Source organism: Lytechinus variegatus, chromosome 1 (genome assembly GCF_018143015.1).
Source record: "Lytechinus variegatus isolate NC3 chromosome 1, Lvar_3.0, whole genome shotgun sequence".
Lineage (NCBI taxonomy): Eukaryota > Metazoa > Echinodermata > Echinoidea > Temnopleuroida > Toxopneustidae > Lytechinus > Lytechinus variegatus.
In genome coordinates this window covers 17,697,334-17,723,423 of record NC_054740.1, presented here as the reverse complement: position 1 = coordinate 17,723,423, position 26,090 = coordinate 17,697,334, and the positions used below count along the sequence as shown (strand labels likewise).

The window sequence follows — 26,090 nt, the reverse complement described above, 5'->3', positions numbered from 1 at the left end:
TCATCCCATACACTTATGTGTACTATTTAGGTGTCTATAAGACGCCTATTTTCAAAATCAGGGTTTGCCTTGTAGTTTTAGCTTTTCATTTTTAATAATGGTTGTTTTCAGGGTTTATTCGTTCTAATACATGCACTTGTACACATATTTCATCTTGGTTTGAGAATTTTTTAAATCAGCTGCTCACAAAGTTAAACAATACCTGTAAGAAGCTACAAAGATTATACCCTGAAATTTTCAGCCCAGTCCATGGATTGGAACGTCAAATAGAAAAACATGCAGATTCACATGCAAAAATCACAAAATTTATCCAGTAAAAGAATTTGTTATATAATATCCTCCACATCACAACTGTTTTTGGGCATTCACATAATCTAGTCATGGATTGTAATTAGTGATGTCCACATTTTGGGGGATTCATCAAAACTAAAGACAGGCTTTAATTATACCACTGATTTATCTCTTTTAATGTTAAAGGGCTAGTACTTACCATCGTCCACTTGTACGTCTTCAGCTGAAATCCCATCTAAAAAGGAGGAGTTTGCACCAACACTGAAATTACCAAAGTCCACGTTGACCACTTCCGGCACTTTGATGATGATATTTGTATGAATATTAGTAATGTTCTCATATTCAGCCATCTCATCGTCACATACTGACTCCGATACGTCAACCAAATTCGAAGCAAGGTTAACAGGGTGAAACTTTAGTTTGAAAAGGTTTATGTCTTGTTCATTTTGTGCGGCATGGCTCGCAAAGACCAAGTCAGCTCTAAAATCAGAATAGAGAACCGACACTGTATTGATTGGTATTGCGATGGAGGATGTATCGAATTGCTCAGTTGATAATTGGAATGTCCAGCCGTTGTACTCGTATACGATGACGTTTGTTTCAGTGTATATTATGAGGCTGACAAAAGCTTTGTTCTCTCCTACGATAGTGTGCCACCCACGCATGTTTGCTACTTCAAAGCATTGGAACGGTAAGAAACGATTGTCCAAGTACTTATAGATGACAGACTTTGGTGTTCTACCTAAAGTGAAAACAATTGTCATGTAATTAAACAGCTATTAAATTTAAACAAGTGGAATGCCTCTGGCTGTCTCACCTGCATCACGCGGTTCAATATAGCAGCAGTGCTGACTTTGAATACTACTCTAACTCGCACAAGATGTTCAGTGATACATGGTTACTCTTATGTCCACTTTTTATGAACTAGACCAATAAACTTACAGAGATATGATGGTTATTCAACAAAAAAACCCGATTCGGCAAAAGTTCATTGACCCTAAATGACTTTTGACCTTAATCATGAGACCTGAAACTTGCACAAAATTTTCAGTGATGCTTGATTACTCTAATGTCCAAGTTTAATGAACTAGACCAATAAACTTTCAAAGTTATGATGGTAATTCAACAGATACCCCGATTCGGCAAAAGTTCATTGACCCTAAATGACTTTTGACCTTAATCATGAGACCTGAAACTTGCACAAAATTTTCAGTGATGCTTGATTACTATTGTGTACAAGTTTCATGAATCAGATCCATAAACTTTCAAAGTTATGATGGTAATTCAACAGATACACCCAATCCGGCCAAAGTTCATTGACCTTTGACCTTGGTCATGTGACCTGAAACGCGCACAGGATGTTCAGTGATACTTGATTACTCTAATGTCCAAGTTTAATGAACTAGACCAATAAACTTTCAAAGTTATGATGGTAATTCAACAGATATCCCCAATTCGGCCAAAGTTCATTGACCCTAAATGACCTTTGACCTTGGTCATGTGACGTGAAACTCATGTAGGATGTTCAGTGATACTTGATTACTCTTATGTACAAGTTTCATGAACTAGGTCCATATATTTTCTAAGTTATGATGACATTTCAAAAACTTAACCTCAGGTTAAGATTTCGATGTTGATTCCTCCAACATGGTCTAAGTTCATTGACCCTAAATGACCTTTGACCTTGGTCATGTGACATGAAACTCTAATAGGATGTTCAGTAATACTTGATTAACCTTATGGCCAAGTTTTATTAACTAGGTCCATATACTTTCTAAGTTATGACGTCATTTCAAAAACTTAACCTCAGGTTAAGATTTGATGTTGACGCCGCCGCCGTCGGAAAAGCGGCGCCTATAGTCTCACTTTGCTTCGCAGGTGAGACAAAAAAATTATGAATTGTTATGGGCATAATGGCAATATCATGAAAGATGTGATATACATGTAGATGCAAACTAAACAATTAGAAAGTGGAGCAGCTCTGGCAGTTTCGCCTGCACTACGCGATTAAATATAGCAGCAGTGCTGACTGTGACCACAATTACAGAATAATTATTCACAAAAACACCATTCATATGATAATAAAATACTATGTTCATAGACCCAAAATAACATTTGACCTTGATCGTGTGACCAAAGACTTGTGCAAGAATACTCAATTACTCTTACGTCCAAATTTAAGAGTGAAATAATGGGAATCAACAAATACCCCCAAAAGTTCAATGACCCTAAATGACCTATGACCTTGGTCATGTGATCTGAAACTCAATTCAGTAATACTTGATTACCCCTATTTTCAAGTTCGATGATCTAGGTCATGAAAATACTGATTTTCTTGTTTACAAAATAACAGGATATATCGGTTTAATCTATTGCTATTCATCCCACATGAATGGCTACACCGAAGAAAAAAACACACAAAATTCCTTGCACTGTATTCATCTCCCCCAAGCATCACGTCTAGTCACTCATGCAAAGAGCATCCATCTTCCTCTTACGAGCATCCAGTTAGTTTGAAAATAAGAAATTCAGTATTTTTATGATTTACTATCAATAACTGGGATAGATCTCTTTTTTTGTTAGACCACATGGATTCAACCATGGGAAGGCATGTCTTAAGCAAAAGGTAGGCAAGGGAACAGGGAGATGAAAATACGGAAGCAGCTACCTTCAGGGCTGAGGATGGGAAAACTTGTCTCCTCAGATGAAATGTCTTTCAAGGGAAGACAGGCGAAGTGCCAAAAGCGGCCCTCAAGCCCTCAAAAAGTCATCAAGAGAAACCTTGAAAAAGGAAACCTGAGTACTCATGGTATCGTGGGCCTCTGGCCTTGTATCGGAAGCAGCGCGTTGCGCCTGCTGAGCTGACTGCAACAAACCAGCATAAGAGTGAGACGCTGCACTGAAATGTTCACGAGAAAAGATAAGGGCTAAACCGATTCGGGAACCCAGATTGTCTAATTGAAAAAAAAAACTTTCAAAAAACCCAGACAGGACATCAGACTCTATCCTTAGAAGGCATGGGGTCTGAAGGGGACTTAGGAAACTCCAGTGAACTAACTGCAATCGGCTGGTTCTAGACAAAAACCAAGGCGTGGGAATCGCTAGACTCCACAACAGACACATCGAAGTGTCTGGGAGCAAAGCATTAACCTGAAGAGCGAGGCCTCTGGTCACAGTCCATCGGAAACAAAAAGGCAATCTTGATGGATAACACAAGCTAAGATGCCCTGGCTATCGACTCAAGGATGGGTTAGTCAAGTGTCAAGTAAGACCAACAATTCACCTTTGTCAGAAAGTCCAAAAAGGAAAAAAGGTCACGATCGGAGAGACTGGAGCATTGCCCGGATCAGTAGAAGATCGCTAGACCAATCCATAAAGTCAAGAAATTCAAGAATAATATAAGTCCAGAGTCAGTACTCACTGGCTTTCGAAAGATGCGAAGCATCTTAGATCCCCCCTCCCCCTCTCATTTAGAAATCTCTGGTTGGAGAAACCACTTGGAGGGCAGATAAACGTGTCGAGAAAATATCCTGCCAGTATGTGTGAGCCGCACAACACTCGCTGTCTAAGCAGGTTAACAGAGTCCGGCCAGGAAGCTTAAGCTGGAAGTGTCGTGGGAAGTTGAGCACGACTCGCATCACAAACACATGCATGTGTGGCAGAGTGAGCGACTGGGACTAGCCCCCGACCCCATCTCCATGCACTATGACTGCCTCCGACAAAGGGGGCAGTGTCCGCGGCGGGCAGGAGTGAGGTGTAAATTGGCTTGACCCAAACCATTCAGGGCGTGCAGGTCAATGAGGCTCAGCTGTGATCGATGTCTGCTGGACGGGGATCCTTAATCGCAGCAGGTCTACACCAGAATGATGGCAGAGAAGATGCCTCTGTCATGGCTTCATATGAAATGACAATCTAATAAGATGTTGATTAGAAATGCCATGTATCCTGACAGTCGTAGCCAGACACAGGCCCTCAATAAGATATGTTTCCAATGGGAACGAGTGAGGTAATGATAGGCCCTACCCTGTTGAAAATAAAGTCAGGTGGACTAGCTGAGAACGTTCCTCTCCTTGCCCAAAAAGGTGGGCAAATGGGGTAGAATGAGGTGTCTATGATGAGAACCCAGTTGTCTGGTTAAACAACAGCCACAAGGCTCGGTTACTCCAGTAGGTCGACACGGCGGTGATCACACAGGTGAACACCCCCTGCATCGGTAAAAGAGCACTGAACGTAAGTGTCCGTAAGTCACGGGAGGCGGCAAGGTCTGACGCCTCAGAGAAGGGAGGATGAGAGCCCATGCTTCCATTCGGAAAGCGCTGGTAAAGTGAAGATCACTTTCATGTAGGGGCTCATCCTCAGTTGAAGTAGACTGATGTAGAGAGTCTGTCAAGTGCACCAAGTGGAGAGGCTTCTAATCATACAAAGAAGTCAACTCGCCTGTGACAATGCATGTCACTTGTGTTATGAGGGGTTAACTTTCACATGTGATTTGGGTAGTACACATAACACATGTTGTTTTCAACTGGACAGGTCCCTGTTCAATCCTACCTGTCACAATTATAAGTCCATGTTGATATTTCAAGTTATGTTCTGACCAGTTTCTGACCATGGCTCATCCATGTTGCACATGTTCCCATCTTATCCGTTTAATCATGTTGTTTACTGGTCAGCTGCTTTTAGAGAAAGAAAGTCCTGTCAGCATCCTTGGGTTGGGATACTTGAAACTTTCTGAGATGTATATATTCGATTGGTCAATTATAGTTTCTAAGGGCAGGGCTTTCACCTTATAATGTTATGTTTCGTATCATATTGTTGCCAGGAGTGGCAAGAGATTCATTTGAATAAATCTAGGTATAAATATCATATGTGAAATTGGGGGAGAATAGTTAGTCTTCAACCATCAACAGAACGCTGTCCTAGCACATTGAGTGTACATACAGTCACTCTCTTACTTGGAACTGTGAAGTTTTGAAGAACCTGAATAAAAACTCATTCGTATATAATAAATATACATGATTGTCTTTTGAGTTATTTCAACGAGGTTGCTTCATCACATCGCCTGACGGACATGGCAATTGCATCAACTGATACTCGCTCCCACACAGAGAGGGAGCGGCAAAGACGCCAGCAAACTTAACCCCACATTGTCGGCAGTACATCAATTTTACTGTTTGGGCTTGGCTGACCATGGGAAAAATAACTGGTGATCTGGTGTGGGCTCGCAGACCCGACAGGTGGGCTTGCCCAGGGGGCAGGCAACAAGGCCTTGAAGTGCTAATGGGCGGGAGGCCTATGGCTTGAAAACAAGCCTGAACGCTTGTATGCGGCCGCCATCTTCACCAGAGATGTGGCCGTTACTCTTCTCCGAAGTGGTCCTTATCTGACTGGGAAAAGCCCGGGATAAAAGCCCTGAATGCCCTTTGAAGGGATAGCAAGCATAGAAATAGCCGATTCTATCTGGACGTTCGGTGCAGTTGTAGTAAAGATAGTTAACTGCAACTATAGCGCACCAAGCAGAGGTAGCATAGCAATACTGGTAAGCTATCGACCGACATGACAATCGGCTCCGACACTTGTGCTTGTCAGCTCAGCAGAGGTATGAGGTAAATAGTAAGCCTGACCGCTGAGGAGGTATGGTGCTCATATCAGTCTACAGCGGTGGCCGCTGTAGAACAGATGCTTACACTAGCCCTGACTCTAGCGAATTGGGGAGAATAGGACTTAATAATATGATCTTAATATAATCTTAACTTCTTTACAGAAGGAAGCCCAGCGGCAGTGTAAGAGATTCTTCCACTCAATCTACATGTCCACTTGGGGGCCTACCAACAGACTGGTGTTAGTCCAGAGAGTCAGAAGTACTTGCATATTAACAGGAGTTACCCATGCAGGTGAGCTGGCTGGAGAATCAAATGAATCGCTGATGGCTCCCCAGAGTGCGGGCTGGCAGGTATCCACTTGATCCACTCAGTGCATGACAAGGGCCATTAAATCTGACAGAGAGCAAGGGAAAAGCCAGCTCTGCTCGAAGGCGTGTTAAAACAACATACGTGCTGGTAATAGACCCAGATAGCGGTAGCACCTGCAAATTAGCAAGGGAACCCCCCCCCCCCTGCAGGTGAACGGGCCGACAATTTCATAAAAGCTGGCAGCGTTTGATGAGATAGCGTGAGTCTGCTCGATCAGCTTGACGCCTGAAAAGGTGGCCATAGCTGACGGAGGGCATAAGGTTATAGGTATGCACTGCCCCGGGCGTGTTGACACAATCTTATAAAGATGTGATACCCAGCCATCAATTATTGGGAGCCTGTTGACATGCTGGGCCAAGACCCATATGTCAGTAACACCTGCATACTAATGAGGGTCATCTGTGCAAGGTGATTGGACTGGCGACTCCCCTATATGAGAGATGGCAAGTGTCTCGTTGATGCGCTCGGTGCTTGACACGGCAGCTACAGCGGATGGGGAGCGTGGGGATAGAAATCAGTGTTGCTGAAAAGCGGTCTGGAGCATCGCATAGAGTTGCGCCTGGCCATCGGCACAAGAATCAGAAAGAAACGTTTGCCAGGTTAACGAGGCTAATGGCCTAGGTTTTCTTCTTCTTCCTCTTCTGTTGTCGGCTCCTCTTGGAGAGCAGAAGAAGGCACAATAAACTGGAGGGGTACGTGATATCTCCCATGAGAAATGTCTACCGATTCTAATCATGTCACTCAGGCACGTGGGCATAGTTCCACCCTAATCAGATTATCGTAAGCTCAACAGGGTCAAGCTCCCACATCTCTAGCGACTAGGGGCTTGTAGCCCTTTGCTGGTGCTCCCTGACAGAGACTGACAAAGCATCCAGCCTAGTCTGTGAAAAAGTCTCACGCTCTTGTCCCGGTCTTGTTGGACCTGATAGCCGATGGGTCAGACAGCCCTGGAGGAGTTGAGGTTTTTTTCTTAAAGTACAACACTCCCTATACTAGGTTCAGGTCCCGACGAGGGATCGTTGGCTATTGCCTATTGGGCAAAACAAAAGAATTAATGGCAATGCCAAGACAACTCCACCTACTTAAGGGGGATACCATGCGTGACCATGGGGTCTCGAAAAGCATCCTAAACACGTAATTTCCATTTTCTGAGAATGCATCCCTTAACAAGTATTGGCGTGTGAAACCCTACCCTTAATTAAAAAGTATTGGAAACAAAACGATAATGTTGGCAAATGTTCCCGGAAATGAACGCCTAAACAAGTACAGGAATGTTTTATTGTTATGTCACGGGTCCTTCGGTCGGCGGTTTTTCCCTTTATATACACATCATTTGGTAAGTACGACCCCACCTTCTACAAATTAAACTGATTGGGCAAAAGTGTTGACACTAAAATTACCTTTGACCTTGGTCATGTGACCTGAAACTCACACAGGATGATCAAAGATAATTAATTGCTCTTATGTTTCATGAACTAGATAAAAAAAATTAAAGTTATGATGACAATCCCTAAAAAAAAATCCAACATGGCCAAAGTCCACTGACGCTAAGTGACCTTTGACCTGAATCATGTGACCTAAGAGAGCCAAGTTGGCTCAGTCGGTAAAGCGACTGCCCATCGAACCAAAGACTGTGTGTTCGAGTCTACCCCGGGCGGATGACTAAAGGCAGTGCGTCGTGTGTAAACGTCTCTCCCCTGTTTCACAGATGCAGGCTATGTTACAGTGGAAAACACTCCATCCCTCCGATAGGACGTTAAATGGTGGAGAGGAGCATCACCACCTTTGCACATTAATAACCCACTGCACTATTCGAATAAGGGTAGGGGGAAACCCCTGTGTAGTGGTATCTGCATTCTCCCAACCAGTAATCGGGAGGATAGACCTGAGGGTCACAGTTCTGTGTGCGTGCCCTTGTAGGCAACCCAGATTGGCTTGCCCCTCCATTGCACCTTTGAATGTATTGACAGATATATGGCGCAATACAAATGCTGTGCATCATCATCACCTGAAACTCACACAGGACCTTCAGTGATACACAATTACCCTTATCATTAAGTTTGATAAACAAGGTCTATAGTTTTGAAGTTATGACATTTCAAATAAGATTTCCAAATTGATTCCCCAACATGGTTCATTGACCCTAAATAACCTTTGACCATGGTCATGTGACCTGAAACTCTCATAGAATCTTCAGTAATACTTGATTACCCTTATTTCTAATTTTCATGAACTAGGTTTATATACTTTGTAAGTTATGACATTTCAAAAACTTAACCTTGGTTAAGATTTCAATGTTGATGACCCCGCTGTCGAGGACACCGATGGCTGAAGCTGATGGGGAGCATGGTAGAAACCTGCATTGTTTGAAGGCGTTCTGTTGAAACATAAAGTTAGGACGCCTGGCCATCGGCACAAGAATTAGAAAGAAAGGTCTGCCCAATTTATTAGAGCTTACGGCCTTGGTTTTCTTCTCCTTTTGTGGACTCTGCCGGGGGAGCAGTAGAAAGTACAAGAGACTGGGTTAATGGGATTTCTCACATGAGAAACATCACCCAAATCTGACCATGTAAGCTTGACGGGGTCGAGCTCTTGTGTCTCTAGCGACTAGCAGCCCTTTGCTGCTGCTTCCCTCTGAGAATGACAAAGCATCAAGCCTAGTCAGTACCAGAAAAGAGCCCCACACTCTTATCCCAGTCTTGTGACTCAATAGCCAGTGGGTCAGACAGCCCTGGAGGAGTTGAGGTTTTCTCTGCAAGAACAACACTCCCAAGAAAATTCAGGTCCCGACATGGGACCTTCTTTTATTAATCAAAACAAACTTAAGTCCTTAATTAAGTAAGACAGGGCTTCTTTAGACAAAAGATAATATACCAGATGAGAGAAAAGCCCAGTTTTTTTATATAAGACAAATGAAGTTGTTAATTGGAGCATTGTGGCCTAGTCTTCTGACTTTGAAACAGAGGGTCTTGGGTTAGAGTCCCAGCCGTGGCGTAATTTCCTTCAGCAAGAAACTCATCCACATTGTGCTGCACTCAACCCAGGTGAGGCCAATGGGTACCCGGTAGGAAGAAATTCCTTGAATGCTTGAGCGCCTAGGCAGCTCAGCTAAAGCCAGGGTAATAATAATAGCAGGGCCCGCTGGTAGAACAGCTTTCGAAACTGAAGTGGCTACCCGGGGTATACCTATATTATGATTATATTATTATTATTTAATTAATTACAAGATTCTTAAAACTAGGTCCAAAGACAAGATTAAGAATACTAGATGTATGAAAACAAATTAATTCTTTTCATTAATTAAGACAAAGTGTCGCTAATTAATTAATAACAAGGTCAAACATAGACAAGAAACCTGCTTGCAAGAATTTTTTTTTTAATATTAAGACAAATTAATTATCGTTAATTAATTAAACAACAGAAGGCTTCCAGGAACAAAAGTCTGAAGACATGTAAGCCAACACAAGTTCAAAATCGAGAGGACAAAAATTGTCTTACATTTCTCGTAAGATTCGCCACTAGAGTAAAAATAAGTAAACACAATTTGATATAAAACCAAAAGAGTAACAAACAAGCAAGATGAAAATTATATGAGCTACCAAAACTTTATAAAATCAATGGATTGGGGACAGCACTTATCTAAGACGTCCAAAGTAAAAAGAGGAAATGGAGTTTCTTTGCATGATTGACTATGACACACCACGTATGTACAGGGAGATGAGCCGGCGCAACGAATTTTGTGTTCTATCGTCTTCAGTGTACAGGTTCATTGAAAATGAATAGCATATATTAAAGAGATGCATCATGGTTATCTTGTAAATAGTGTTGGCAATAAATCTGGTTGCAAGAAGAAACAAAACACAGCCAAAAATGTATTTTGAAAGTGTAATTAGCTCTTGAAAGAGAGATGATATTGATGTCTTCACTCCGCAAGGGTAAAGAAACAAAGGAGGTTTAACGTGCGTGCTAGCATGATATGGGTGTGACCAGAAGTAAAAGTAGTTATGGGATCGCCGGGAGATGGCGCTATTGCTCAAAATTCTGTGTACAATATATTCAAGGGCAGTTCATGAAAACATGAACTCGCAAAAGTAGATGGATACGTCACGATTATTGAAGTAAATAACAGTATACTCAACACCCAGGTTTAATTGGTTTCTCTCCTTCATGTATTCTAGGAAATTCAAACTGAATACACTTATCATTGGATCTAATAGTTCTACTGGTTTATCCTTATTCTTCCTTGAATTTGCAAGTCATCATTCAGTTCAAGACATCTTTATTTTGTTAATTCTGACTCTCACTCGAAGCTATCTAGGAAAGAGTTGTAAACACAATGCTGAAGGCACATGGATATAGTGAAATTCTGGAATTGAAACAACATTTCTCATCGTACCTTTCTCATCGTAAGTGTTGGCAACAAGAAGAAAGGATTCCAATTCAAAGCCAGAGCCAAACGTGAACACGTCCATCTCAAGAGCCCCGTAAGTGGTCAGCGTCTGAAAGCTCTCAAATTGGTGTAGATGAAGATTGTAGAGAAGGATCTGAGATTCAGCCGTTGGTTCACCGCTATCCGAAGCGCTGCTTGCCAGGCCAAGGAAGACTCGACTGAAGATGCAAAATGGTACAATACTAACCAGATTGGACTGAGGAAAAACTGCAAATTCGTCCATATGACCACCTGCAGATGAAGGATAAAAACTATTTCATTCTCATGCTTAACAAGTGACAAGCCTTCAGAGTGGGTGATTCATAAGTTGTTTGTCCTTCCAGTGAGGCCTTTTTTCTTTTCACAATCAATAAATATTTACATTTTATTGATAAATGTCTTTACTTGAATTTGATTCAATTATGTTTGGTTTTATTTCTATGCTGTATTAGTAATTTCTATTCTTTAGCTAGTTTGCATTCTTACAATTACTTTGTTTTAAACTATGATATTTATGTATTACATTGTAATACTCAAAGAGCTTTTTATATTGTGCACTTAATAAATCAATCTTATCACAACTTACTATTGTTATTTAATCTTGATTATTTTTTCAACTATTAAAAAACATAATTCAGTACATGATTTTTATTCTACTTCTATTAGAAAAACAAGAAGGTTTGGTAACATGTTTAATATTTTATGAAATTAACTATAGCAAAAAAATATATATATTCTTTCATTCTAAAGGGCATAGTTTAATTGTTGCAAAGGAACCAGAGTCTATTTGGGTAGACTAGAACTTGCATTACTGAAATTAATTGCCCATAATGCACATAAATTGCGCACTACTACTGCATAAATTCAGATTTTTACAATGTTGGTCTGTAAATAGAGTATACCTCAAATGGGTCTAAAAGTGATGTTCCCTATGTTTATGCTCGTAGCTAACAAAACATACATTATAGCATGTTTTATTATCTTCATTTGATTTCTCACCTTTCCACTCATACATGACTGCAGCCTCTACATTGAGAGCCAAATGTGGCCTCTCAGCAACAACAATAAACTGGGTGTCACCACCGACGATGGTTTCTACTATTGTTGGCTCCGATATCTTTAGTCTCTGCATCAAATAGAACATCTGAGAATCAGGGTCTTGGTCTATATTCCACAGGTATACAAAGAGTCCAGAGGAGCTTGAGCTTCCTTCAAATAGACAGGAGAAAATAAGAAATAGAAAATACAACATAAATAAACAATATCTAATTCAAAGTCCTCCACAGAAGTAGCACTAGTTTACAAATTTCAAACAAACAAATAACATGCATGTGGTCCTGCCAAGCAGTGAAATTTTCATCTGATACTAGAATAATCTAAACTGAAGTTTGCATTTTTTTTATTAACAACTAATGCAAGTGCAAATGACTGGGGAGATGATATAAACACACACTTTTTGTTTTTGTTAATCATCTAATCTTAGATTTTCCTCCTGAGGGGTCAATATCATTTCTACATTCTGTATAATTCTGTAGCATTCAAATGCTTTAGATTTTAGTTTCAGTAACTTAGCTTCACTCCAAAAATTTGTAATATCACCATTTAAGGACAAGTCAACCCCAGCAAAAAGTTAATTTGAATAAAAGAGAAAAATCCAACATGTGTAAGCAGAGAAACACTGAAAATTTCATCAAAATCGGATGAAAAATAAGAAAGTTATGACATTTTTAAGTTTCGCTAAATTTCACAAAATAGTTATATGCACATCCTGGTCGGTATCCAAATGAGGGGACTGATGACATTTCTATTTCTTTTGTATTTCATTATATGAAATATTTTAATTTTCTCCTCATTTTTCTGTGAAAGTTTTTTATTTCTCCCTAAGTGTTGAATTACAGTTGATTAACATTTTATGGCTCAGTCAAGTTGGTTGTAATTTTCAAATCTTTAAACAAAACATAAGCGATGATGTGTCTCGCCCACTTGTTGTGGAAATAACCAGAAATATTGCGATTTGTGACGGCATGCAACAGAATTGTCATAAATTCTTGCACATAAACATTAACGTTGATCTCAAAATGACCTTTGACCTAAAAAAACCTTTGATGTAACCATGTGACCTCTGATTGCAGCATAACATGCAAGTCTCCCAAGTAACTCTACAACCCAAGTTTGGCTTAAAAGTGACTTACGGTTGCGGAGTTATGTGTCATAAGAGAGTCTTGCACGTAAACTTTAATGTTGACATCAAAATTACCTTTGACCTAACCAAGTGACCTGTGACTGCACCATAACATGCAGTTCCTCTAAGTACATCTACAATCCAAGTTTGGTTGAAAAGAGACTTTTTGTTGCAAACATAACGTTTGTGACAGACGGACGACATTTAAACCTCTTTTTAAATCCCTTTGTCTCTTCTTCACTTCTGGTGGGCGAGACAAATGAATTATTGAATAATTCAAATAAAAAAGTGGAGCGCCTCTGGTAGTCTCGCCTACATTACGTGATTCAATATAGCAGCAGTGCTGACTTTGAAAATGATATCAATATAAAAAAACACCATCTATGTAACAATATTCTACTACATTCATTGACCCTAAATGACATTTGACCTTAGTCATGTCACTCGCACATGATGTTCAGAGATACTTGATTACTCTTATGTCTATGTTTTATGATCTAAATCCATAAACTTTCAAAGTTACGATGGTAATTCAACAAATACCCCTACATGGCCAAAGTTTATTGACCAAAAATGACCTGTGACCTTGGTCATGTGACCTGAAACATGCACAGGATGTTCAGTGATACTTGATTACTCTTATGTCCAAGTTTTCAACAAATACTCCCAACATGCCCAAAAGTTCACTGACCTTGGACCCTGGTCATATGACCTGAACTTTGATAGGATGTTAAGTAATATTTTATTATTCCTATGTGTAGGTTTCATGAACTAGATACATACACTTTCTAAGTTATGATATTTCATAAACTTATCCTTCGGCTTAAGATTTGACTTGATGCCGCCACTGCTGCCATAGGAAATACAGCGCTTATAGTCTCACTCCGCTATGCTAGCAAGAAAAAAACAAAAGAAATTGTGAGGGACATCATTGACTCTGTCATTTGCATGTGACTAAATTATTACTATTTTGTGTAAACTAAGCCGATCTAAATCAACCTTTTTTGGGGACGGACTTGACCTTTAACTCACCATCACCAAATTGCGCCACCAGTACATAATAGAGTCCATCGTAAACAAAGAAATCCACATCTTGGACATCAGGAGCACTATAAACAAGAACAAGCTCTGCCACCCATGTCTGAGGAAAGAATCAAATAAAACATCAATGGCAATGTAAATATGGCAGTCCATTCTAAATCAACATTAGTGACATTACTATGGGGGGTGTATGTCCCAGGGCCAGGTATCATTTATCAGGGGTGCAAGCCTATATTATCATTTATCATAATTATCATAAATTCATGCAATATTAGTAACAATTGCAGGGAATACTTTTGCTTTACTAATTTAGAAAGCATTTTTGGTCATAGGAAAAAAGCTCTTAACTAAGCAGTGTGCAGTCTTTCAAAAATGTGGAGTAAATTGTGATGCGATATCAGGAAAATCATTCCCTGCATTGTGAGTTTAGGGCCCTGTGATAAAATCATTATTAGACTCTTTCTCGACAAAGATGCAAAATTAAGCAGAACTAGTGCATGAATTCTGCATAAGCCATGTTTAAGCCAACTACTTTAAAACCATGATGTACCTTTGTGAATTTGGGCCTATGTTTCTAAAATGCCACCATGCCCTTCCCTCATTGCTATCTTCATTAGATATGAATTCTAATAGTGCTTCAAGATTGACTACAACCAGCTCTAGAACAGCAGACCATTTATCAAAGCCTTTCCCATGGAATCAATAATCAAGTTGATAGATCAGTAAACAAATATTAGGCAATATACACTGCTATCCTGAAGTACCGATGTCTGTAAAAGAGGCGACATGGCATTTACTCCTGCAATAATAGCTTGGGGCTTAATTTTGTTTAAGATGTAGGGGTTAGTGTTCGGTTTGGGGTAGGGTATAGTGTTTAAATCCATGCAGGGTTGAAGTTGGTCATTTGATTAGTGTGTGAAATTTAGAGCAGAGCAATTGATACACTGTATGCTAAATTACTCCCAAAGACCAATCCCAATGTCATAGGGAATTTGACACCATTCAGATATAAATCACCCAGAGTAGAACAAGATTTATGATCTGCAGACGTGCCACTGGAAATTGCCTTACGGTAAAGACATTACATGTACCTCAATTTTCCCTGGCTGACAGTTGCAGGCTTCGCATTTCTCACTGGTATACCGAATTTGCTTCCCCCTACCCCAAGATGTCTCTATTTAGCATTAAATATATTTTCCAATGCTTTTCATAAAGTCTGGGGTCAACAAAATGATAATCAACACCCAATGAAAGCTGATACCCGTAAGTCTTACTTACTTGGTTGTCAAATCTGTAGACATGAACTTCATCACAGTACGATGGATTTGATGTGCTACTTGCATGGGTGATGATGATATAGAGGTCATCGTCGTAGTACAGAGACTCAACGTCATTGGGGTAATCCACAGGCAAAGAGAGTACCTCTGTGATGGATACCAGCTCCAACATATCTGAAAAAATAAATTGCTTCATTACCAAACCAAAGCCTGCTATTAAAGTGCAACAATAAAGTCCTGACTCCTGAATAAGGAATAACCATCTTTTCTACGAATTTACCTACATAATTTGACATCTATATACCATCTGGACTTATCACCATAAAGTGTAGTAAACCCAATGTAGTTCAGCAGAACAACTGATGGTACAGACTGCACTGGAGATTGAAGCTTTGGTTTACTGAGATCAGTCCAAGACCTCATTACAGTAGATTTGATTTATGCCCTAGATCAAGTCAAGCAATGTTTACATTTTCAGCTACAAATTCCAGTCTCCCACTGATATATAGGCCTAGGGATGAGGGGGGGGGCAATATTGGTTGATTGATGACATGACATTTTCATTACCCTTTCCCTGGCCTGGCCCACTGCATGGGGGTAGTAGCACTAGCAGGTTGAAGTGCCTGCTACTACTCTAACCAGGGACCTGCTCTAACAATCACTATACTCAAGCCATATTTGGCTCATCACATCTGGTTTACAGTAGTCCTTTTCAGGACTTCACTCACTTTCAAGAAAAGAATACTTCTAATTTTCTTTTCATCCTTTCTTGTCTTTCATTTCAATCTTTTTGCCTATATTTCATTGATCCCTTCTTCATATTAAAAATGGTGAACTTTAAACCTTCTCCATCAGCAGAGGCGCACGGCCAATATTGGAGACTGTCTCTAATGTGGGAGATTATCTCCAATATCAGAGACTTTTGTAAAGAATTTGGGTATCCAATTTCAGAGACAGTCTCCAGTTTTGGAGACCAATTTCCTTTGTTTACATTTGCGGCAAAAGGATTACCTTGGCGGCAAATAAAAATGTGATAAGCAGATTCCTCATGAAAAATTACCCCTTTTCACCGTCTACTTTAAAAATTCACCGTCTACTTTTGTTTTGATAAGGATTTTTGTTGTCAATCACACACAAAACAAATGGGCTTCTGACCTCAGTGAGACAAATTTTTGGGTGGAAAAAATCATGCTTTTGTTGGTGTTGTTTCTTTTGTCCTTTTGCAAAGCAAATCTCCAATATGGGAGATTGTCTCCAATATTGGAGAGAGTCTCCCATACTGGCCGTGCGCTTCTACTGTCCATATTCTCAAAGTAATATTCACGTAACATTCCTTGATATCGTTTCACAAATATAACTTATAAGACGGTGAAAAGGCATAACATTAGATCTTTAACTTCTTTACAAATTACTTTGTCATCCTGAAGGTTTATTGCTAATCTGACCACGTCCGCGGCTTCTCCTTCACTGGCCTGGCCATCATGGCCCCGCTCCGCCTCTGCTCTGGCTCCGGACAGACGAAATTTTTGGTTGGGAAAATTGTTATGCCTTGGCGAGCCTTAGCAGTTGCCATGTTTCAAGTCCAAGACGACGGGTTAAGGCACAATACACTTAGGATCAAAACGTCATAAAAAAAGGTGGTCCGATCATATCAGCGACTCGACAGATCATAACTTAACGTTGAATGAGCTAAAAACCATAACGGGGTCCGGACAGCCCGACCACCAGACAGCCCGACCCTGGACAGCCCGACCCGCTGCCCTGGACAACTCGTCCCGGTCGAGTTGTCCAGGGTTGGCTCTGAATCGGACAACTCGACCACTTGAATTCTTCTTCAAAATTTCATGAAATAAAATTTCAAACTTTACTTCAAAAGTATTTTCCCGCATAATCCATGTTTCTTCAATACATTCTCGACAGAAAAATTGACATTTCAGTGCATTTTGAGCTATTTTGAAAGAAAATAAAGCGAGTTCCCTTGCAACGAGAATAATCCGATACCGCCGGCGAGCCGTGTTCATTCAACTTACAACTTGCAAATTTGAGTTGATTTTTCCGTCACTTTACATATTTTGATGGTGAGTGTGTGCTATTTTGTATTTTCATATTCCGTTTTCACATTTCCTGTACTTATTTAAAGTTATTGAATTTCACAAAACTGATACTTAATGCAAACTTTTTGAGATAGTTCACCTGGAAAGGACACCGATGCGGTGCTTCGCCTCGCCGGCGGGCAGCTGGGCGACCGGCTGTGCTGTGATTGTGACTGAGTGAGGCAGTCGGCTCAACTAGCTATGCGAGGTCAACTTATTTTAGTTAATTTTTCCGTCTCTTGACATATTTCCCATTTTCCAATGGCGAGAGTGTGCTATTTTTGCATTTTTACACTTCTACTTATTAAAAATTTTTTTTTTATGTCACTAAGCTGATTGACTGCGTGGTCGGAATGCCCTTCCCAAATTTTAAAGTAACCATCCTTGACGCCCCTTTTTGGAGGCCTTCGGGCGGGGGGGGGGGGGTGCTTCCAACCAACATCTAAACCAATTAAGGAAATAGATTTGAAAATGTCTCAGTTTGTAAGTTATGAAGTTTACAATATGGAATAGTTTATTGAAAAAAATGTATTATACCGAAATTGAAAAACTTTACATGTTTTCATCAAAATCTAAATTTTAAAACTTGCTTTTCGTTATCGAAAAACATGTCTCTTATTTTTTTACCTGTCAGTATCTGTCACAGCTTTTTTTAATGCAAATTCCACTGGAAACAACGGGTCTTCTGGAGGATACAAGTACTTGGGCTGGTCCCAACCACCTAGCTACACCCGGGATGAGGAGAAGAGGTTTCATACTCGACAAGCGATGACCTTGGCTTTCCATTTCTTTCACGAGCAGAAATGATACCAAGTTCCAATGACTTGGGCATCAGAGCAGCAGTGCCTTGATCGATGAGGTAAGTACAGCTTCTTAGATAGTATCAAATTTGTGAACTTCATGCAGGCACATCAAATTTCAATTTTTATTTTTGGGTATTTTCAAATTCTTTGAATGAAAGAAAGAACAATTGAATTGAAAATTTACTTATTTCTTTTATACATTGTTTGAATTGAACAAAAATTTAACTTATTTTTTATATACATTGTATTCATAAAAATTTAAAATTGCTTCTTAAAAATGTGAGTAACTACTACATGTTTAGGTTAAGTAGAAGTTGTAACATTCTAAATTAATTTTGGGTATGTAGGGGTTATGCTTAATTCATGAGGAACATTTATGTCATACACATCTAGATGATACCAAGTATCGTTCAAGTGAGCTTGAAGGGGAAGTTCACCCTGACAAAAAGTTAATTGTAAAAAACAGCAGAAAAAATAAAAAATATTGCCAAAGGTTTGAGGAAAATCCATCAAAGAATTGAAAAGTTATTAGAATTTCAATTATTGGATTTGTGATGTCATGTGCGAGCAGCATTTCTGCATAATAAATGGTAAAAAGTCAAGAAATTGTAATTTTCTAAGAAAATTGAAACTGGTTTTACTATGCCTTTTGTATATATTCAAAAGACAAAACACTTCACACCCCAAACCTGAAAAGAAAAGAAAAATAAGTCATCAGGAACCATTGAAAAAATTGAATTCATGAATTTTATATTACAAAGCATGTGGGGCAGCTGCTCGTTTATGACGCCACAAATCTAAAACTTAAATTTCGAATAACGTTTTGAAACTTATCCTCATACATTCACCAATATTTTTTTGCTATTTTACGACCAACTTTTTTTCAGAGTGAACTTTCCTCTATTATTGAATTAGTTGCAATTAATTTAACTTTAATATATTTAAAAAATGTATTTGCTTCTAAACTGAAGGTTGAAATGGTTTGATTTGTTTTAGTAGCAAAAGAGGTGCAGAGCTTCAAATAGTTGAAATTACTTTATTTCTATCTTTCCAGCACTTTGAGACCACCTGAATAGCAAGCTCTGTATGGCCAGTTTATGTGTGACAAAATAAAAGATGAGGAAGGGTTGAAAATCCCTCCAGCTAAGTTAGGGATCATGTAATTGCCATGGAAACCAAATGTAGTAACGTATAACAGGTTGTATATTCCTGAAAGTACAATTGTTGGATAAATGTTAATTTATATTGGCACTAATGTAATTTTAAGATCATCCTTAGCTTTACATTAACACCAAGAGCAGAGGATATTGTTCCCAGTTGGAATTGTATCATATTTATTATCATAAGAGTATTATCATAATTGTGGTAATGTAATCCTATTTGAAATTTTGAACCAGTATAAATGTGGGATATAATATGTTTTATATACACTGAAGTTCAATATGTGTTACTATGTGATTTTAGATCTGATCAAGTTTACCTTAATGTTACTTAATAAAACCCACTTAACTCCAAAGAAGTATTTTGAATATTTGGTTCTTGCACTATTTTGTATCTCTTTTCTCGCTGAATATTTACCTTTTATTGAGAGCTGCGGTGACGGGTTCCATGACATTTGCTCTGGCAAATTCCACACCATAATCTTATGAACAGCTTCAACCAGCAAGGTCTAAACCTAACTTAAAACCATATTGCTACCCTGAACCTCTATCTTAAGGGGCTTTCACAATTGCTCGTGCGATTGTTTGCGATCACTTGGTCACAATATATGTTGCACAGAATTGCAACTGTGAAGGGTCGTAAGTAGTTGCGCAGCCAATTGTGAAAAGGGCTTTAGACAAAATTAAGCCTGGGGTAATTGTCGCAGGAGCAAATGTTGTGTCACATGGTAATCAGATGGAGATGATTGGAGAGATGAAGATGGGGGGGGAGGATGGAGATGAAAGGTGGGATGGTCATGACGAGGAGTGATGGAGTTGAGAGGGGTGTGGATGATGAGTGGATGGAGATGAGAGGAGGGATGATACAAGGATGGATTGAGATGATGAAAGGTGGAATGGCCATGATGAGGAGTGATGGAGTTGATGGGAGGGGTGTGGATGGAGATGAGAGGAGGGATGGGATGAGGCAAGGATGGATGGAGATGATGTGGAAGGGTTGACAGGAGTAGGGGGTGGAGATGAGGAAGAGATTGAAATGAAATAGGGATGGAGATGCGAAAATGGTTGGAGAAGACGGGAATGGAGATAATGGGGATGGAGATGTCAGGCGGCGTGTTGATAATGAGAGAAGAAAGATAAAAGGGCAGGGGGGTGATCATCATCACAAACATTGCCTCCACCAACTTCATCATCAATATCATTACCATCATCGTCATTATGATATCATCATCACCACAAACTTCATCATTATCATTGGCGTAATGAGTGAAAGATTTTGAGGGGTAAGATATGGCCCATCATGCCAAAGTTATTTTTTTAATTGTGAATGAGTAAATTTTTTTACATTTTTATTACACAAACTCATTTTTTTTATTATGACATCATACTAAAACTCTTCTCTCTTTTCGTTTCTCTTTCATTCTTTTTTTTGTATTTTATCTTCTTTTTGAGGGGGGGGGTGCTCTTGCCCCCAAGACCATGATCCCCCACCACCTGTATTCCACTGTTCATTACCAACACCATCTACTATCGTCATAATCATCAACACCACTAGCTTCATTACCATCATCGTCATCACCACGACCATCATCGACATCACTATCATCACCACCTCCCATCTCATAACAATCACCAGTCCATAATTATCTTTATCACATCATCATTATCCTCATCACCACAACATCTTGATCGTCATCATAATTATTTTATCTGTGATTTCATACACAGAAACTAGTACTTATGTCACATTATTCATCTCTTACTGTAAGATGGACTTTACATATCACCCAAAAATGACATTTCAATCATTGTTAGTAAAAATGAATGAATAGGATTTATATCTCCCTTATCAAATCAGCGCGTGTTGAAAACGCTTTGAAAAGGGAACCAGATAAATAATAATGTATTTCATAATTATTAATGAGAATTAATGAAAAGTAAAATGTCAAGATTCAAAGTCGCAGCTTGCATATTTGCGATTGACAAAAGGAATATTTCAAGCTAAAGCTGTTTGTTGGAATTCTTGTAGAGAGTTGGTATGATTATCATTAAAGGGGTGGTCCAGGCTGAAAATATATCTTAATACACAGAGTAGAATTCACTGCAAAACGCTGAAAATTTCATCAAAATCGGACAACAGATAGCAAAGTTATCGAATTTTAAAGTTTAGCAATATTTTGTGAAAACAGTCGTCATGAATATTCATTAGGCGAGCTGATGATGTCACATCTCCACCTTCTGTTTTCTTATATTATTACATAAAATCATATTTTTTTCATACTTGTGAGAATAATATGTCTCCCTTATGATTAAATAAGTTGCAGCAATAAATATCTAATGTACTAAATCAGTAATTGTTGTCAATCCAGTTTTTCTGTTTCTTGGAGGAAAAAAATTTGAATAAACCTAATTTCATATAATAAAATACAAAAGAACAAGTGGAGATGTGACATCATCAGCCCACCTAATGAATATTCATGACGACTATTTTTACAAAATATTACTAAACTTTAAAATTCGATAACTTTGCTATCTGTTGTCCGATTTTGATGAAATTGGCAGTGAATTCTACCCTATTACGCTATAAATACCTTCAGATTGATGACATGAATAATACATTAATACATAATAATGGCCAACATATATAGCGATTATTTTTCTTTGTGGTCGAAAAATCTTGGTAGGGCTTGAGCGAAGAAGAGAAAAAGCGAGGGAAAGAAGTAGAGAAAAAGTGGATAGACAGAGCGAATAAAACAGTGGAATGGGGGAGAAAGGAAAAAGAAGGGGAAAAAGAAAAAAGCGAAAGAGGGAAAGAGAGTGACGGTCCTACTTTAGGCCTTTTGAGATAACCTAATCGTGTTTTTGAGAATGAAATTATGATTTTCTTAAACTTTGGTCTGCAGGACTATCCCCACAACATATTTATCTTGGTGCCCCCTACAAAAGTTCAAGGCCCCCAGTGCACCCAAAGCTGAATAAACCCAGCTACTTCATGCACTGATGAGATCGAGTCAATGGATTGCATCATTTCCAAGAGGTTCTCAATAACATTCCTGAGATGATGAAAAGGATGTTGGTGGCGATAGTGATAATGATGAACATTGGTGATGACGGTGACGATGGTGGTGATGATGATATTGGTGATCATGATGATGATGATTATGACGGCGATTATACTGGTGATACGATGACAATAATGATGGATGATGTGATGATGGTGGCGATGATCGTGATGTGGTGAAAATTATATGGTGATAATAATGATGGCGATGATGATAGTGGTGATGGCGATGATTATGATGATGATGGATGAGAATGATGTTGGTGGTGATGATGATGGTGGTGATGGCAATGATTGTGGCGATCGTGATGGTGGCGATGATAGAGATGATGTTGGTGGTGAACTGGTGATGATGTTCCATTCCTCCTCTACATCCCCTCATCTCTGCTCTCAGCTTCATCTCTCATCGTCATCCCCTCCATCCTTTCCCTCATAATTTCAATCCCTCCTCTCATCATCTATTCCTCTCATCTCCATCCTTCCTTTCATCTCCATGCCTCCTCTTATCATCTCTATCCCTCTCATCCCCATCCCTCCTCTCATCATCTCCATCCTTCTCATCTCCAACCCACTTTTTATTACCATCCTTTTCACATCACCGTCTCCATCCCTCCAATTTCAACTTCATCTCTCCCAAAATGTCCATCTGATCACCACAGCACTTAACAGTGAAATGTTCAGCAGAAAAAAATACATGGGAGTAATAGAACCCAATATTCACAATACTTTTTAGTAGACTCTTTATTTTCTATGTAACAATGTGATAAACTTGATCACAACTATAATTACTAAGTAACACATAATTTTCTGTTATATCTTACAAACAGTATAGCATAACAAAACATGGTCTTGTTATGCTGTTGAAAAAAAAACATACATAAAGAAAATCAAATAGTGCACCATTCCTGGTATATCTGTTTACTATTTATATATTCACAAATTCATGTGTGCCCAGTCATACTTTTGCCTCTTAGTATAAAAAGCAATTGCCAGTCCAACTTCAGACAAATAATTCCTGCTATACTTCCTTAAAGCCTGCTTTATTAGTATACTATTTGTACATATTCACATATTCATGTGTGCCCATACTATATTTGTTGATTTGTAACTCTGATTGAGAACAATATCCTCTGCTTTGGTTGCGAATGTAACAATATAGACAATCTTAAAACTACAATAGTAACCATACAAATTAACATGTAATAATTAATTGCCCCTTTCGGTTTAAGAATATACATTTCAAAATTTATTGCATATATATTTGATAACCATGACAACTAACTTAACCCTAACTTACGTAGAGGGCTCTTTCAAGGTTAAGTCCACCCAAGAAAAATGCTAACTTGAATACATAGAGAAAATCAAACTACATGTAGTATAGTGCTAAAAATTTCATCAAAATTGGATTTAAAATAAAGTTATGACATTTTAAATTTTCGCTTATTTTTCACAAAACAGTGATATGCACAAATAGGTAAGTCTATGATGCCCATCACTCACTATTTTTTTTTTTTTTGAATAATAAATATTTCATTTTTTAAAATAGATTTGATTTGACAATAAGGACTAACTTGACTGAACCATATTAGCGTTAAACAATAATTTCACATGTTCAGGGAGAAATTAATTGTTGTATCACTTGACAATGAGGAGAAAATTAGAATATTTCATATAATAAAATACAAAAGAAATAGTGAGTGGATAACGTCATAGTCTCCTCATTTGCATACCAGCCAGGATTTGCAGATAACTGTTTTGTGAAATTAAGCGAAACTTTAAAATGTCAAGACTTTCTAATTTTACATCCGACTTTGATGAAATTTTCAGTGTTATGCTTGTTGGATTTCTCTCTTTTTATTCAAATCAACTTTTTGTTAGAGTGGACTTGTCCTTTCAGCACTTCCTTACAATTTTGTTTTATAAATAAAAACAAGCTAAGTACGGTTTGCAATCCATGTTGTCTCAACTAAGTCAAACAGCTGGAAAGATGAAGGGGTATGAAATGAATTATTGACAAAATTATTGTAATTTCAAATATTGAAGATCTGCAGTCTGCACCTCTTAATAAAAGAAATTAGACCATTTTCAATCTTCACCTTGTCTTGAACAATTTAGAAGCAAATACAATTTTAATATATCACAGTTAAGTTAATTTGCTAAACACACTAGAACCATACCTGGTATGATGGTATCTTCTGGAAGATTTACATAACATAAAGGATCCACATAAATTTCGCATTACCATACCCAAAAATTAATTTGAAATGTTACAACTTCTTCGAAACCTATAAGTAAATTTTTTGTTCAATTCAAACAATGTATAAAGAAAAAAAAGTAAATTCATTATTCAATTCAATTGTCCTTTCTTTCTTTTAAAGAATTTGACAATACAAAAAAAATAAATTTCACTTTGATATGCCTGCATGAAGTGCGCAAATCTACAAAGCTGTGTTTACCTCATCGATCAGGGGACTGCCGCTCTGATGCCCAAGTCATTGGAACTCGGTAATATTTCTGCTTGTGAAAGAAATGGAAAGGCCATCGCTTGTCGAGTATGAAACCTCTTCTCCTCATCCCTGGTACAGCCCAAGTACTTGTATCCTCCAGAAGACCCACTGTTACCAATGGATGTTGCATTAAAAAAAGCTGCGACAGTAATCGATAACGAAAAGCAAGTTCTTAGATTTTGATAAAAAGTTAAGTTTTTCAATTTCGGCAGAATACATTTCATTTTTCAATAAACTATTCAAGTTTGATAATTATAAATACCCAATCTATTGTCAGTTGTTAACCCCCCCCCCCACTGCCCTTCAAAACTTCGAAAACAATAAAAAAAAATTAAAGTTATTCAAGAACAAAAATAAACAATGACACTTTCCTACAAAAATTGTAAACTTCATAACTAGTTACATGTACATATGCCGGCTACTGAGACATTTTCAAATCTATTTCCTTTTAGTTAGTGGCATAAAAAAAATTTAATATGTGGAAGAAGCGTAAAAATACAAAAATAACACACTCTCGCCACTGGAAAATGAGCAATATTATGTCTAGAGACGGAAAATTAACTAGAATAAGTAAGTTGACCTCGCATAGCTAGTTGAGCTGACTGCCTCACTCAGTCACAATCACAGCACAGCCGGTCGCCCAGCTGGCCGGCGCCGGCCGGCGAGGCGAAGCACCGCATCGGTGTTCTTTCCAGGTGAACTATCTCAAAAAGTTTGCATTGAGTATCAGTTTTGTGAAATGCAATAACTTTAAATAATTACAGGAAATGTGAAAACGGAATATGAAAATACAAAATAGCACACACTCACCATTAAAATATGTAAAATGACGGAAAAATCAACTCAAATTTGCAAGTTGTAAGTTGAATGAACACGGCTCGCCGGCGGTATCGGATTATTCTCGTTGCAAGGGAACTCGCTTTATTTTCTTTCAAAATAGCTCAAAATGCACTGAAATGTCAATTTTTCTGTCGAGAATGTATTGAAGAAACATGGATTATGCGGGAAAATACTTTTGAAGTAAAGTTTGAAATTTCATTTCATGAAATTTTGAAGAAGAATTCAAGTGGTCGAGTTGTCCGATTCAGAGCCAACCCTGGACAACTCGACCGGGACGAGTTGTCCAGGGCAGCGGGTCGGGCTGTCCAGGGTCGGGCTGTCCGGTGGTCGGGCTGTCCCGGAACCAAAATAACTACTCGCTGCTCGCTTGCTAGCTGGAAGTGTTGTTGTTTACGTATACGTATGAACCCCTAACTACCTGAAAATATAACTTAAGT

At 38.6% G+C, this 26,090-nt stretch overlaps 1 protein-coding gene and 2 long non-coding RNA genes across 3 annotated transcripts in view; 1 reads left to right on the top strand and 2 right to left on the bottom strand.

Annotated features, from left to right (window-relative positions):
• The window catches only part of LOC121407726, a 67,090-nt gene that overhangs the window by 31,444 nt on the left and 9,556 nt on the right, over positions 1–26,090 (bottom strand). The window contains exons 4-8 of the mRNA XM_041598921.1: positions 15,191–15,363; positions 13,904–14,012; positions 11,689–11,898; positions 10,657–10,941; positions 491–1,033 (exon numbers count right to left, since the gene is read on the bottom strand). Coding sequence (XP_041454855.1) covers positions 491–1,033; positions 10,657–10,941; positions 11,689–11,898; positions 13,904–14,012; positions 15,191–15,363 — 1,320 coding nt within the window. The remainder of the gene's footprint in view (positions 1–490; positions 1,034–10,656; positions 10,942–11,688; positions 11,899–13,903; positions 14,013–15,190; positions 15,364–26,090) is intronic.
• LOC121407734 lies at positions 17,084–20,562 on the top strand. Its single transcript, XR_005968947.1, has 3 exons — positions 17,084–17,267; positions 17,917–18,141; positions 19,140–20,562. It is a non-coding gene; the product is annotated as an uncharacterized LOC121407734 (long non-coding RNA).
• LOC121407741 lies at positions 24,165–25,807 on the bottom strand. The gene is made up of 3 exons (XR_005968950.1): positions 25,624–25,807; positions 24,763–24,952; positions 24,165–24,285 (listed from the first exon to the last, which is right to left on the bottom strand). It is a non-coding gene; the product is annotated as an uncharacterized LOC121407741 (long non-coding RNA).